This window comes from Eleutherodactylus coqui, chromosome 5 (assembly GCF_035609145.1).
Source record: "Eleutherodactylus coqui strain aEleCoq1 chromosome 5, aEleCoq1.hap1, whole genome shotgun sequence".
Taxonomy (NCBI): domain Eukaryota; kingdom Metazoa; phylum Chordata; class Amphibia; order Anura; family Eleutherodactylidae; genus Eleutherodactylus; species Eleutherodactylus coqui.
This window is the reverse complement of record NC_089841.1, coordinates 150,980,421-150,996,996: the sequence shown is the minus strand read 5'-3', so window position 1 is coordinate 150,996,996 and position 16,576 is coordinate 150,980,421. Positions and strand designations below refer to the sequence as shown.

Genomic DNA, 16,576 nt, shown 5'->3' with positions numbered 1-16,576 from the left:
TTTATTGCAGTTTCAAATATAACTATGGACACCACCTCCGGACTACGTGGCGAAGCATAATCGTTACATAACATATGACGGAGGGAGGGACTCTTCAATGTATGGCAGGTTATGCACCGTTCCAAAGGGGATTATTCATTCTATTTACATGTTCACAGTAGCTATTCAAGAATTGATATGTTTATAGTAGACAGAGTAGACAAGTAGACTCCTTTCCCAAAAATCAACAGTAGAGCTGATCGCTTGGTCGGATCATGCCGCAATATCCTTGCTTCTAACAGAACATCGTAATCAAACGCCAACATACATTTGGCATAGTAATGACTTTTCTTATCACAATTGAGACATAAAACTGATTTGGAAATAGATTTAAAAAGGAATATTTTGCTTTCAACAACTCCTGTGATTTAAGTCCTCCTACTTTATAGAATGCTCATAAGGCATGCATAAAGGGCTCCTTTATCAGAACAGGTCAAGGAAGGACTAAAGCCCTGAAGGAATTACTTGATAAAATTAAGATTCTTAACACACAGCACAAACAAAATCAATCACCTCAACAAGCAGAGGAACTTTTTCAATACAGACATAAATTCCAATGTTATCTATTCCAAAAGTATGAAAGAAAGCTACAAAAAAGCTCAGTACTATTTGCTAAACTATAGTTCAAGGAAGCTTTGGCTTCTCGCCTTAAAGCTCACCATATTAAATCACAGATTCCATACTTATTGGAACTCAACAAAAAAGACAAGCTTACAAACCCAAAAGATATAGCAATTAGTTTTTAATCACTATTAGGGCTCTTTCACACAAGTGTATATCAACCGCCGTTATCAGTTTAAACCCCCACCTCCTCGAAATACTTCTTTAAGCAGAGCTAAAGCTATCTGGTAGTTGCTTTGACTACTGGATTTCTTCTAATTAGCAGAAAAGAGCACTGACTTATAGTCATGATAATTATAAAAGCTGCACAATCACCTTACCTGCCACATATTAAAACTTTTACATTGTTGGAGGTATGCTTTAAAGCTTTTTAAACTCCAATGTGTTTAAACTAACTCCAACTTAGTTTATCACTGAGGACTTTACTAATAAAAAAGGCCCACAATCAACAACCACTTTAAATATGTCCTTAAATAAACAGTAACTTTTCAAGCACAAGTTGATTGAAAAGTTATTGTTTATTTAAGGACCAATTTTAAGTGGTTGCTGATTGTGGGCCTTATTAAGTAAAGTCCCCAGTGTTAAACTAATATTATGGTGTCCCATTGATGGGGCCCCAGTGTTCAGCTGTGAAGAAACCTGTCAGCAAGTGTTCAAACGCTGGTGACAGGTTGGCCTGGTGTTGACCCCCTAACATCAATGTAGAGTTTATAAACTTTCACATTCCTTGCCACTTGACTAATTATTTACTGTTTTGCTCATCCCTCCCTCCTTGATATTTATCTAAGTGCTATTAAATCACAATGTCTGTGCCCTTTTATGCTGTCTCTGGTATTTATCCAGTGCAAACTAAGTTCACCATGTCTGTACCCTACCATGTGATCATGTTTATATGAGCCCCACCCAAATCTGTTTCATTATGTCTGAGGAAGAATTCTGAGAGGTCTGAAAGCTTGCAATAACATCATGTATTTTTGTTAGCCATTAAAAGGTATTATATCTACAAGATTACTTGGTCTCTCTTACTTTGCTCTACTGGCTGGCACGGTACTAAACTCTTCTCGTTTTACGCAGCAGGAGTAGTGAAGCATTACAGAAACCTCATTGACATCAGTGGGATATTTAATGCATGGATGTGCTAGGTTCTCCAGAGTTGCTCTCTTTGCAATTGTTCATTCTTGGTAATAAGTGAGAGTCCAAAAATGATATTTATTAAATTAGAATTCACTAATGCATGTGGAAATAGGTTTTAGAAGCCAGACAACTTTTTACTGTACGTTGTGAAGACTTTATGTGCTTATTTCAGACAGGTTTATTTTACAAACTTGAAACCCCCATTTAAATATTCAGATGCGTTTTTCACATCACTTCATATTAAGCAATTTGTATTTCAGATGTAGTTTATATAATTAAAATTGCTGAAAGAAAAATAAAGCAAACGCATAGTAATAAACTCTCAAGTGGTGTGAAACACATTGGCAGTGCTGAATGCATGTTCAAATGAGAATTCCTGTGTGAAAACCTAATGCTTTAAAATAGATTTGGAGCTCTAGACCTGTGTTGTAAATCCCACTATGCAGCGCAGGCACAACAGAATATTTTACTTGTGAGCAGTATCTCATCTACAACAAACAGATACATTAAGGTTGCAAAACACATTGACATACAATACAATATATATATATATGTATACACATACACATTGATTCACATGCAGCATATACATATAGCATATGATTCTCACCTACAGTTGCAGACAAGTTAGAGTAGGCAGAGGCATTGCTATTGACTAAGGACTCATTATGGTAAGGAAGCACAATGGAGCTGTGGATGATGACTGCTGGAATGAATAAAAAACAAGCAAAATGACACATGATGAAAAAAGCATGACAAACACTTTGCATCTCTCAACAAACACACAGGTTTCATTATGGCCGCCCTTAGAGGCCGGCTTGGAAGAGTTTTGAGGCATTCGTTACTCTCTTCTATTTTAACTTTTTAACAACAAAAATAAACCGTGAAATCACGAAAAAAAAAGGAAAGGAATGTTTACACAAAAAACTATATTTAGAGAAACTTGGAAGAATTTTAGTTGAAGAGAAATTAAATCTATCTGGCTCTATGCAAGGAATTTACCAATAGCACACATCGTGACGAGTAGAAAACGAATATCCCCATGTGGGTCCAAAGACCCATTTTACAGCTGTGGTTTCCAGCTTTATCACCTATGAAATCTGCAAAGTCTAATTTTTATCTCATGCTTATTCCAGCTGGTATTTCATTGAGGGGAACTCTCCATGCAGTGAAATGCACTAGTAGATCTCAATTCAAACATAAACTTTTAGCATTATATTTAAAGGCCTCTGAGCCCAAGTGAAGAAAATGTAATGGAAGCAAATATGTGAAAGGACCATGCTGGTCCCTGATGTACATTTTAGGACCTTCTAGTCCTAAAAGCTTTCCCTAATTATTCACTAAGCCAATAAAATAACAAAAAACATTACCCAGCTGAATAGAAGTAACAGGACCAGATGAAGACTGATGGCCAAATATGTGGTAGTATGGGAACCCACTCCAGTAGCAGTGTAAACAGTTGCTGGCAAGTCTCATAGAGGTTTGACAGTTTAGTCTTCATGGGGAGCAATCCCACTGTTTCTTAATAATATGGACAAGTCAAAACACTACCACACACATTACATGGTCAGCCGATCGCTCTGATATGTTGCCAAGCCAACATCCATTTGATTTGTTTAAGCACCTTAAAGAGCTATTCTGGGCTTTTTTTTAACTAATGACCAATTTTCTGGATAGGTCATTAGTAGTTGATAAATGGGGTCCGCCACTCAGGATCCCTTTCCATCAGCTGATCATTCAATCCACTGTGCAGTGGCCTGGACAGGGTCATTAAATGAAGTGGGAGCATCAACTTCACTTCATTGATATCAATGGGAGCACCATACGGCTATTCCTGCTCTTGTTACAGACAGAACCGGATGTCCTGTCCTGTCTGTAATGATGAGCAGGAAGTGCAATAGAAGCGTGGTGCTCCCATTGGTGAAACCCGCTTAAAACGAGTTGGCTTCTTCCTATCAGCATCACGTTCTCTTACAACAGATACTGACCCGTATTACTGGGCAAATAGCATTACTGCAAATAGGTCATATTCAGTGCCAGTACTACATTTGATCGTGTCAGTTCACGCTTATTGTTCTCTTACAAAATATCACCTAGAGGGATCATTTACCTCGAACGCCGAAGGATTTGTTGAGAGATATAAAGCTCAATAACCGCTGTACACAAGATAACAATGATAACACATTTACTGCAACATGATTACATATAATAATGGAAGACTTACAGAAGCAGATGTCATGAAGAAAAATGACAATGACACATGAAATGAGTACAAAAACAAAACAGAATATAATCAGCGATTATTCACACAGTATTATTAGCTTTATTTCTTCTTTTTTCCACACTATAGGATTATCACAGGTGCTGAAAACAGCATTGTCATGGAAACATTCTCCGTCATTAGTCAAAAGGTCATCACTTTGGTGTCCATTTGACAAGGGTTCCACTAGTTTCCGATACATTTGGAGTATACAATAGTGTAATCAACCATGAGTTGTTCTCATCTATCAAGTATTTAAAACTGTATCACAGGATAATAACCTAGATTTACCCCAGAGGACTCAGAAGTCGTGGAAATGTGGGTGATGTCTCTAACAAGTTTACTATGGAGAACAATTTTACCGGAGGCCCTGTCAACTGGTGCTTTACTCTCTGTTACCAGTCATCATCTGTAAAATGGACATAGATACTTTATCTTTGTTACTATACTCTTTAATAGTGGATTTCAGGATTAGAAAGAAGAGTTTGTTCTATCACAGAAAGAGCTGCACTCTTGTTCATGACTGTGAAATCAGTCACATTCAAGTAACTGAGTGCTTACCTGCAACAGCAGATGTAGACTATAGACAAGAGGGGTGCTGTTTTTGGAAAAAAGGAATAACTTGCTTATCGTTTGGGGTCCAACTTCTTGGTCCCCCATTGATCCTGAGATTTTGTCCTTGGCAAATCCTTAAGTACTGGTAGCAGTGCCTGCACATGCGCAACTCCACCCCATCGTCTTGAAAGGGACCACCAGAGATTGCCAAGTTCAAGCACTTGGCTATCTTTGGCACCCTATTAAAGTGAATAAAACAGAGGTGGGCATGTGTGGTCGCCGCTATCAATGCTTTGGGACTCACTGCGAACGAAGTATCAGGATCCCAGTGATCAGATCCCCATTGATCAGCACGTTACTCCCTATCCTCTGAATAAGGAATAACTTATGAAATTAGAATATCCCTTAAAGCTATTGAAATGCCCTGAAACATTTACCAGTTGTAACTTATTACAGAAGCAGGTGACTCAGAGCAGATAATTATATCATTATAATTACTAGTGTGTGTTTAGCGGAATTGCTTTTTAAAGAGTTATCAAGAGAATACTAGTTCCTAGAATGATAATGCTGTTACTCTGTTGTATAGAGGTCTGGATATAAAATCAGATCCCTATGCATTGTATGTTTACTATCAAAAACAGATGAGCTAATCACATTAGTTTATGTAACAGTTTAAGAGCAGCATAGAGCTGAGACAATCTGTACAGAGAACAGAGAGAACAGCCTGACCAAGAGCATCTTGAGATCAGCTGTCAGCTCTTCTTCTCATGATATTCTCAGGGCATCTGGGTAGTGTTAAATCAAACACCAGAACTATAATGACCCATGTCATGTTCATTATGCAAGAATCGCTCATAAAAAGTGTACAAAATCTCATGTTTTACTGGCAATGCTATTTAGCATACAAATTCATCAGATATCTTTCCTGGAATACATTTGTGGTTACGATGGAGCCAAAAAAATAAACAAGATCAAAAGGTTTATTGAGATGCATGACTCCAGGGTGCAGGGATATAGAAGGATAAAAAAGGAAGGAAACAGATTTGGAATCTCAGAAGAAGATTCATCTTTGTAAACTATACAATTTAATGAAATGTTTAGGAGGCATTGAAAAAAGTCATAAATTGACTGTGTTCTAGAGAAAGTATATACCGAGAGAGATAGGGACAAATAAAACATGCAATATCTGACACTTCTACACTTAAGGCCCTTTAACACACGATTATCGCTCAAAATTCACTCAAAAGCCATCTTTTAAACGATAATCGTTGTGTGTAAATGTGCCCATCTTTCACTTTTTTGCCGAACAATGATTTTCAGTTCTGCATAAAATCCATCATTTGGCAGAAGAGCTGATAAGAAGAACCGCACACTGTGTTCTGCCCAGGGAGCACTGATTACATTTTCTCAGCTGTCAGCCCCATGGAAGAACAAAGGGAATGTATGCAGTGAACAGACCACCTGCTGTTCTCTGATTACAGCTCCTGGTGGCTCACATTCTCCTAATTGGTACTAATAGGCATTAATACCAATTAGTAGTTTATGCAAAATGATCGCTCAAAAGCCATCTTTTTTTATGTGATCATCTTTGTGTGTAAAAGGGCCTTTACAGCTTAAACAGAAAAACGTAATTTTGTCAGGTTTTGTGGCCGTGAGAATCACGGTCGCAAAATGTGACAAAACGAAACTATTGATTTTAATGGTTTTATTTTCACAAGTGTGATTGTATGCATGAGAAAATATAGGACTTTCCCTATCTTTTGGGGGGGGGGTTTACGGTAAAGAAATAAGGATTTTGACTTGCCAATGCGCAAATACACTTGGTAGCAGTGTGTTTGCGAATGCACTTATCTGTTTAGGCCCTTAAGCTGAAGTCAGATATGACAGACTTGCTGCAATACATGTAGATGGGGTTTAACAAAATGCTATTTGTTGCGTAAATTTTCTGCATGGAAAAACAAGCATGCTGTGGATTTTCAAATCTGCAGCATGCTCATTCTATTGCAGAAATACTGCGGATTTCCACCCCAGATTTCCTCCTTTGCAATGTAAACAATGAAATCTACGACCAATTAGTGGGAAAATCTTGTAACAAAATCAACATGTAATACATGTACATTTTGCCATGAAATTGCATTGAAATGTGCAGCAGATCTTTTATGCCACATCTGAAATGACCCTTAGATTATGTTCACACAGGGCAGATACACAGCAGATTTTTCATCTAGATATTCCCTTTGTAAAATCTGCAGTGTTTAGAATATCAGCAAAGGGGATGAAATTTTAATAACTCTCATCTACGCACTGCGGGGACAAAAATCAGTGCGGATATATAGTCACATGTGTTGTGGATTCTAAATCCACAGTATGTCAACTTATACAACAGACATGACCCCTTTGAATGAGCGGGGAGAAATCCTCAGTGAATCTGCAGGAAAAAAGTGGAGCAAATCTGCATTTAACACATGCAGATGTTGCTGTAGATTCATCGTGGATTTTGGCACATAATTGTGGTGAAATCCACACCATTAGAAAATGTATTGGTGATATCTGTCCATATAAATATGTTGTACCCAGGAATAATATGGCATCTACTCTGTTCTGTAGAGTAAGCAGGTGGCCAGCTCACTTCCTAGAATACATTTTACTCTACAGTTCCTGAGATTTTCTTGTCCCATCTAGGCAACCCCTTCTCAGTTGATCATCAAGGATCTGTTGGTTCTAACCTCAAGCAACCACTGCAGGGAAAATATATAGCACAGCCCAGAGGCGTAACTTGAAGCTTCTGGGCCCCAAAGCAAAACCTGTAACGGGGCCCCCAACTATAATGCTTTATTTATAGTACTGGTCTCCCTATATGGAGAAGAGAGGCCTTATGGGCCCCCCAAGGCTCCTGGGCCCGGGTGCGACCGCATCCCCTGCATCCTCTATAGTTACGCCCCTGGCACAGCCTGCTTCCACGCAAAAAGGGATTGACTTCAAATGTCCCTTTAACTACCTTCAGGCAAATTGATTTTATACAGGTTACTGACTGAATACCCTACTACGCTAAACTACTCTTTATGAATACAGTAACATTGGTATCCCACATATAGATTAATATATATTAAACTGGTCTGAAATTCAGTGTCTGCAATAACTCTCATAAGAGAACTAGGTCCACAAATACTTTAATAAGAACTTTTCCCACATGGGTAACATGAAAATTAGATTTTAGTAGAACTTTATTTTGAAACTAGGTGAATGCATGTATTAAATGTGATTATCTTTAAAATCAATCTATATAGTTGGGATGCTATGAGACTTGTAATTCAAGGAAAAAATGGCATCATTTTCAGTGTGACTTTCGTGACCTGATCTTGTCGTTAAAGAGAACCTGTCACGTCCGCATAGCACTATAAACTAAGTTATGGTGCTGTTAGATGATGTAACAGGGTGATGGATTTTTTTATACTCTCCCACTCCCACTATCCAGCAGTGTCCTCTTCTGAAGTCCTGGCCGCACATGAATGTTTGACTTTTTTTCATAGTTCCATGTGCACACTCTCCTATGCACGTCTTTTGGAAAAAGCATGCAAGGGACTCTGAAAAGAGTCAAATTTTCATGCGCGGGTAGGACTTAAGAAGGTGACACCTCTGGATCTTGGGAGCGGGCGAGTATAAAAAATCCATCACCCGATTTCCTGTCACATCACCATAACGTAGTTTATATGGACATGACAGGTTCCCTTTAAATCCTGCCTTGCAGTAGGAGGAGGTTGTAAAGCATCATTAATGTATTTTGTTATAAAGATACCAGTAAATTAACCTCTAGTGTAAAAAACAGAAACACTACATCTTCCATTATGTGATGTGATATCTACAAGAAAGAGAAAAATGTTGCCCTGCGTCTACACATACTTCCATCGCTTTCATTACCAGAACCGGTCCGGTCGTCATTTTCCCGAGGTAACTCATGGATCCCATTCACCACTCCTAAAGGCCAGTAGTGTGATGCTGATTTCAAGACCTGAAAGCCTGGGAAAAGAAAGAAACACAAAATAGACATTAGTATATTATAGGGCTTTATAAGACCTTCAAGTCTTAAATACAGTATGTGTGTAAAAGAGCATGTTTAGAGCATTTTACTTAAGGCGCCCATATTTTCAAATACTCTGAGGTCAAATATAACTAATACAAGGGACCCTTACTTGGAACCAGGTCATTAGCCAAAAAGACCTTTGAGAATGAAGTAAACAGTATACAGTAACTATGTTCAATAATTGTATCCCTTACCAATCTTAAGATTGAGGTTGGATTAAAACGGGCGAGGGCGATTTTGCGCTTGCAAACTTGCGATTTTCCCTACAAATGCAATGCATTTTGTGAGAAAACCACATTGCACTTCCGGACATGCAGTTTTTCCCTGTATGAAAGCTGCACATTATTTCCATAGGAAACATTTAAAAAAATCATATCCCACTGCATGAAAATCCCATCTGCATGTGAGCGCGATGCAATTTCTTTCTTCGCTCCTATAGAAAATTTTGATCGATATCGTACCAAAAATACAATATATTGCCAGAGAAAATAAATACCCCCATTGTAAATAATGGGTCATTACAATACACAAAGTTTGTGCATCTCACAGAACTCGCATGTTATGTTCACCCTGAGGGCGATTTCATATGAACATTTGCGGAAATACATTTACCGGTATGGAACATATTTGCGCCTGAACGAAGAGGCAGGCTGATACGTCCATGCAGGGGTGTAGCTAAAGGCTCATGGGCCCGGGTGCAAAAATTTATTGTGGGGGCCTCCCATTTTCTCTTAACCCCTTAATGCAGAGGTGTAACTTGAAGCTCCTGAGCCCTAATGCAAGACCTGTAACAGGGCCCCCAACTATAATGCTTTATTCGTAGTACTAGGCTCCCTTTAAGGAGAAGAGAGGCTTTATGGGCCGCTTAAGGCTTCTGAGCCCGGGTGCAACCGCATCCCCTATAGTTACGCCAGTGCATCCATGCTAGCAGATAGTTCGGTTATTTTTGCGCTCAAAATGCCAGTTCACACACTTGCATGTTAGACCCTTCCAGTGAAATAGAATGGCAATTAAATGCTAAATTAGGGCCAGCTGTCTTTTTTCCCTCCGTTGTACGCAGGGTAACTCCCTCCCCCTCCCTGTTTATAAGCTGCCATATACTTCTATGGCAGCTTTCTGCATAACACGGACAAAGATAGAGCTGGTCCACTCTTTTCTCGTATGAAGATTTTCCATAGCAAAAACACGTTCGTCTGAACGAATCTATTGAAATCAAAGGCTTGGCTTCATCACCTTATACCAGCTAGGTTTTCACAAAATGCCTCCGCAAATACATTTGTCTGAAACCGCCTTATGGGTCTCTCCCATAGAGAGCTGACCGAACACACTCCATAGCGGGAAACCATTTTTGACAGCCTACAGTGTATTTTGCATTGAAACTCATGGAAGGCCTTTTGATAGAAAAACCCCTTTCCCAGCGTGTGATCATAGCGATTGGCGTAATTAAATATCAGACTGTATAATACTATCATCGTATACAAGATTATAAAGTGATTGTATAGCAGCATCAATATACAGCAAGATGCCTCCAAAAATACTGTTCTAATGAGGGTGCATGTTTTTTCACAAGAAAAGGGGAAAGATTGGTTGTCAGATACTTCTAGGGCACAAAACAAAGGTAAATTAAATCTGGCAGGTCAATATTCCATCCTGCCTGTATTTCATTGCCCTGATGACTGAAGGTTTGTGCCTCTATACATTTGATTTTTGGTGCTAATATTAGAAAAGTCTAATGTAGTGATATGCATTGGATTGATTTGTCCACAAGAATCCTTGTTGCACAGTAGCCGGTATCGTAAAGATGTCTTGGTTATTGATTAGGGATGAGCGAGTATACTCGCTAAGGCACTACTCGCTCGAGTAATGTGCCTTAGCCGAGTATCTCCCCGCTCGTCCCGAAAGATTCGGGTGCCGCCGCGGGGCAGGGAGCTGCGGGGGAGAGCAGGGAGGAACGGAGGGGAGATCTCTCTCTCCCTCTCTCCCGCCCGCTCTGCCCCGCTCCCCGCCGCAACTCACCTGTCAGCTGCGGCGGCCCCCGAATCTTTATGGACGAGCGGGGAGATACTCGGCTAAAGCACATTACTCGAGCAAGTAGTGCCTTAGCGAGTATACTCGCTCATCTCTATTATTGATGTCTTCTCTGTAGCAGATTTCTCTGTATACCTTATGTCTCCCCTTCTCTAATCATTGTTTCATCTGTCTTCATTTTTCCATTGACATCTCTTTCTGTTTATACAACTGCAAGATAATGTAAGTGAACCCTCTGGAATTAACTTGATTTCTGCAAGGATTACTAATAAAATGTTGTCCGATTGTTATCTAAGTCAGAATTACAGGCAAACACAATCTAACTAAACTAATAACACAAATAGTTGTACTGTTTATGTTTATTATTAAGCATCCTTGAGTAAACCTCCTCAGTGCAAGGAGAAAAAGTAAGTGAATGAGTTCCAATGGCTTTTCCAAGAGATAATTGGCAAAAGGGGTTTTAATAATTAAGGAGATGAGACTGGAAGTATGAGTTTCAAAAATGCTTTGCCCATTATATAAAAGGTGCACCTGGGTCCTGACAAATCTGTTCTCCAGAAAGACCAGTTAGTGTGAACCATGCCTTGATGCAAGCAACTTTCAGGAGACAGCAGAAGATGTGTTATAGAGATGCATGAAGCTTGAAAAGGACTACAAAAGAATTGTTAAAGACCTGGGTGTACATCAATCTGCGGTTAGACATCTACATATGGAGAAAATTTAGGATTGTCGTTACTCTTCCTAGGAGTGGCCATCCTGTTAAGAGCATGCCAAGAGCACAAAGGACTATCCTGAAGAAGGTGAGAAAGAACTCCACGGTAAGAAACCTACTGAAAGCTCTGCAAACTGCAAAAATCTCTGTTCATATGTCCACTATTAGAAAAATACTGAATAAAAATGGTAATTATGGAAGAATATCATGAAAGAAGCCACTACTCATCAAAAAAGCATTTGTTCACCAATGCTTCTAGGCAGAGGCATAATTTGAAGCTCCTGGACCCCAATGCAAAACATGTAACAGGGCCCTCAACTATAATGCTTTATTCATAGTACTGGGCTCCTTATATGGAGAAAAGTGGCCTTATGGGCCCCTTAAGACTCCTGGGCCCGAGTGCAATCCCCTTTAATTACGCCCCTGCTTCTGGGAAAATGTTCTAGGGACAGATGAGACAAAACATGATGTTTGGAAGAAAAAGAACACTGCATGCAAACACTAAACCCTCATGGTGAAAGGACCATCATAGTTTAAGTTGCTCAGGGTCTGGATGTTTTGTCATTGAGAGAACAATAAATTCTCAAGTGTATCAAAACATTTTACCAGAGAGTGTAAGGGCAGTAATCCCTGACCTCAAGCTGGAGAAATGGTGTGTGATACAACAAGGCAATGACCGGATGAATGCACAATATTTCAAATGCCCAGACCATGGGAAACAAACAAGGGGAATTGGAGCTCCTAATACAGGAAGAGAAATATGATGTCATAGGCATTACGGATACTTAGTGGAATGATACACATGATTGGAATACAAGACTTTGAAGGATACAACCTACTTATAAGAAACAGACCTAAAACAAGGGGAGGAGGTATTGTGTTGTATGTTAGGAAAACATTCATCTCCACCGAGACTCAAGCTTCAGAGCATGGGAGTTCTGTAGAAACTGTTTGGGTAAGAATACAAGGAGAGAACAACAGAAAGGACACCATTGTAGGCATTTAATATAGGCCACCTGAACAAGCAGAAGATATAGATGAACTCTTTCTACATCAGATGGCCAAGCTCTTAAAAAAGCATGACATAGTGATCATGGGAGATTTTAACTATCCAGAAATATGTTGGGTATCTCTCTCGGGTAAAAGTAATGGATCCAACAAATTCTTATTCACTCTTGCTGACAACTTTATCTTCCAAAATGTAGAAAACAAGGGGATCTGCTATCTTAGACCTAGGAAAAGTTCAGCAAAAAAGAGGTTTGGAAAACTTTCGCCTTTATTGTGTCTCAGCATTCAATAAAACCAGGACCTAGTACTTACAAAAAGGGAGGAAATGGTGGAGGAAGTACGGGTGGCTGGGACCTTAGGAGGCAGTAATTATGCTATCTTTGAATTTTGGATAACAGGGTAGGAAGGATCCCATGGCTGGATGTTCTTAAAGACAGAAACGTCCAAGAAGGTTGGGAAAGCACAATTGTTAACTATCCCTAAAAGAAGGAAAATGGGAAGCATTTAAATAGACCAGGATGGATAAATAGAGAACTTACGCACATGTTAAAAAGGAAGAAAAATATGTTGATCAAGTGGAAAGAGGGAGGTATATCTAAAGAAGACTATAATGCGGTCTGCGAAAACTGTAGGGCAAGTGTCAGAAAAGTTAAAGCTAATAATGAATTGAGGCTTGCAACAGAGGCCAAAAGCAATAAAAAGGTATTTTGGAGAGTATGTCAAAAGCAAAATAAAGTCAAAGATGCCATAAGTTGTATACAGGATGAAAATAGTGAATTGGTTGAAAATTATGTTGAGAAGGCCGCACTTTTAAATACCTATTTTGTATCCATTTTCTCTCAGAAAGTAGATGTAACATCAGCTGATCTTCCCTGTACTATTGGGGGAATAAAAGAATGCAGGCTATCTATAAGCAGAGATATGGCTGTACATTCAATTAGAAGAATGTATCAAGTGGGGTACCAGAAGGCTCTGTCCTAGGCCCAGTGTTGTTCAACATTTTTATAAATGATCTGGAGGAGGGAATTGAAGAGAAACTAATCAAGTTTGTCGGCGACACAAAGCTAGAAGGAATAGCTAACACTAGAAAACAGAGAGAGTATTCAAAAAGATGTAGAAAAGCTCGAACAGTGGGCGACGACTAACAAAATGGTATTTAACAAGGAGAAATGCAAAGTCCTACATCTGGGCAAGAAAAATTAAAAAAGCACATACAGAATGGGAGGAACTGAGCTAAGAAGCAGCACATGTGAAAAAGACTTGGATACTCTAATAGAGCATGGACTGAACATGAGTCAATAGTGTAATGCAGCAGCAAAAAAGGCAAACACAATTCTGGGATGTATTAAAAGAAGCATAGAGTCTAAGTCACGTGAGGTAATTATTGCCCTCTACTTTTCCTTAGTCAGACCTCATCTAAAATACCGTGTCCAGTTCTGAAAAACTTTTAAAAAGACAGACGAACTAGAACAAGTTCAGAGATGAGCTACCAAGATGGTGACGAGAAGTTTTCAAACAGAGGTTGATCAGACATCTGTCTGGGATGATTTCATGAATCCTGCAATGAGCAAAGGATTGGACCTAATGACCCTGGAGGTCCCTTCCAACTCTACCATTCTATGATTCAAACACAAGTAAGTCAACTAAAATAATGGTTGAAAATGTGATTTGTGCTTTGCAAAGGCCTTAACCCTATTGAGATGCTGTGGCATGACCTGAAGCGGGCTATCCACGCAGGACATCCCAAAAATATTGATGGACTGAAACACATTTCCAGGGTGGAATGGTCTAAAATTCCTCAAAGTTATATATCCTACTTAAAAAAGAAAAAAACAATCACATCACATCTTACTTGTAATTGTTATGATCATCAGGACACTCATTTTTATCTTCTCACTTCTAAGTTGTACTTGTGGTAGTTGTCCTGCAACTGTTCTCACAGCCAAACCATTGGACTGGATCAGCTGACCACTTTGTTCCGCCTACTTCATGGGGGAAAAGTTGCTATTTGCTAGCCCCTTCTTAAATACTGTTTGGCTGTATCAGTCTGTGCAGCTGATAGCTGTGGCAATTGTGTTCATGCAGTATTCTGAGTTCAAGCCGTGTCTCTCTATCTTGTTAGTGCGAATTACCCCATAATGTTCATGTCTAGTCAAGTCTGTGCTTCTGGTTTGTATCTATCTGTCTTGCCTTATTTCCAGTATTGGTTGTTCAATTGCTGTCTGGGCCTTGTATCCTCAGAAAATTAGGAACAGAATTGCAGGTGGGATAACTGAGGACTACAAACAGACACTGGTGTCAGTGTGAGGGATAGCATTAAGGCAAGATTAGAAAACAGAATTAGGCCTCGTTCAGACGAGCGCTGTTTTCATGCATGATAGACACTCAAAAAGATCACGGCTACCCTGCATTAAAGATCGCGTGAATTCCAGCTGTTTGAACTAGCCCATTCACACGATTGGGGATGCGTGTTTTCCAGCTCCCATAGGAGTCTATGGAAAGCACACACCAAAGATAGGTCAGGTCCAATCTTTTCTCGCACCACGGATTTCAGATGCAAGTTGCAGTCGCATGTCCTATCTTTGGCAGGCGCTAGCGTTTTGCACGTCTAAAATTCATTCATCAGAACCAATAGTTTCCTATAGAACCATTCAATTCAGACGCAACCTTTTTGCGCTCCTATCATGCGCGAAAATAGCGCTTGTCTGAACGAGACCTTAGGGAGAGTTAGCATTTATTTGTGGTTGCTATTCCAGTTCCATCACCTGTTCCAGACTCCACTGCCAGTGTCATTATACTCATTATCAGTATCTTCATCCTGTGCTTCTGCCATCCAATGGTGAACCTCCATATTATTTGTATGTTACTTTATCGATACTCGCTTTTTATCTTTTCTCTTGTCATTTAGTTGTTCACTGCTCGGCACATTTGCAGTGCTTGGACATCTCAGCTGGGTTCTGTTGTTTATCATGCAGTCACAGTAATCAATCAAGTCATCAAAAACCCAGGTAATTCAGAAGATTCACTTACTACTTCTTGCAACTGTACATTCTAAGCTTAAATTTACTTTTGCTCTTGTAGTCCTAGAAAACAATCCTAGCTTTTCAATTTTTGCTTCTATTTTCATTATACCTTGAGATGTCGTAGTAATGTTGGTATTTGCACTTCTTAAGGGCTTCTTTCATATTTGTTATTCAATTCATTTTAAAGATCTTTATCCTGCGTGATTTGATTTTCGCTTCTTTTGCATCAATTTTCTTCCCTTTTATATGTAATAACTAGCTCAGAATAGACTACTTTATTAAAAACACAGCCCTGCATTTTACCAACCATGATAAGCATTTTGATGCATCTAGGACTTTAGGAAAATATGCCCTAATCAGGATGCTATATGAGTATGACACACAAGAAGTTTTCAAATTATAATTGTTTTCAAAAGTACTCCATCTACGCAGTGTACATACGTTATAGTGTGATTGACATTGTTCTTCGGAAGAGGAGAGAATCACATTACTGCAATGACAATCTGTGAAACTATCACTTTTGATAGAAACATAATTACTTGTAACTTCTGAGTCAGGCCTTTTCTAATGGAAAGTTAAATTAAATGTGTGAAATAATGGTGCACTACTTTAAGGATACTTTAACAGCAAAGTAAGTTATGTCAATAATCTCATATATAGCTAAAAATGAATATGAAAACAATAATTTTCTGAGTTAGGCTCTGAATCACCACAGCATGGTGACTTCTGTTCAGGAGCCAGGACATTTAAGTAAACACTTATATGGCAGATTCAGAAAGTGCCTGACAAACTTATAATAGGGTCCATTTGTGTTCTAGCGTGGTTCTGTTGTGGCATGAAGAGCTATTCTTGCCATCACTTCTGACGAAATTGTGGACAGAGCCTTCAAAAGGAAAAGTTTTAAAAAATTAAGGACCAAAAAAAAAATTCAATGACAAAGTAAAACAAATGAATGCTGTTATAATGTATTATGGCTAGCCAACTACAGTACCAGAGGATGCTCTAGTAAGCCACAATTCTGCATCTGTAATTGACCCCAAAAGTCTAGCAGAAGGCAAACGTATTTGTAGCAGATTATTTGTTGCTCAAAACATTTCTTATCTTTATTCATAAAG

At 39.1% G+C, this 16,576-nt stretch overlaps 1 protein-coding gene across 4 annotated transcripts in view; it reads right to left on the bottom strand.

The window, feature by feature from the left end:
- Positions 1 to 16,576, bottom strand: part of ADGRD1 (adhesion G protein-coupled receptor D1) — a 500,100-nt gene that overhangs the window by 441,589 nt on the left and 41,935 nt on the right. For 3 of the 4 annotated variants that reach the window (XM_066603414.1, XM_066603418.1, XM_066603415.1), the window contains exons 3-4: positions 8,510 to 8,626; positions 2,405 to 2,500 (exon numbers count right to left, since the gene is read on the bottom strand). In XM_066603414.1, the coding sequence (XP_066459511.1) occupies positions 2,405 to 2,500; positions 8,510 to 8,626 (213 nt within the window). The remainder of the gene's footprint in view (positions 1 to 2,404; positions 2,501 to 8,509; positions 8,627 to 16,576) is intronic. The other variant, XM_066603416.1, reaches the window with a different exon arrangement.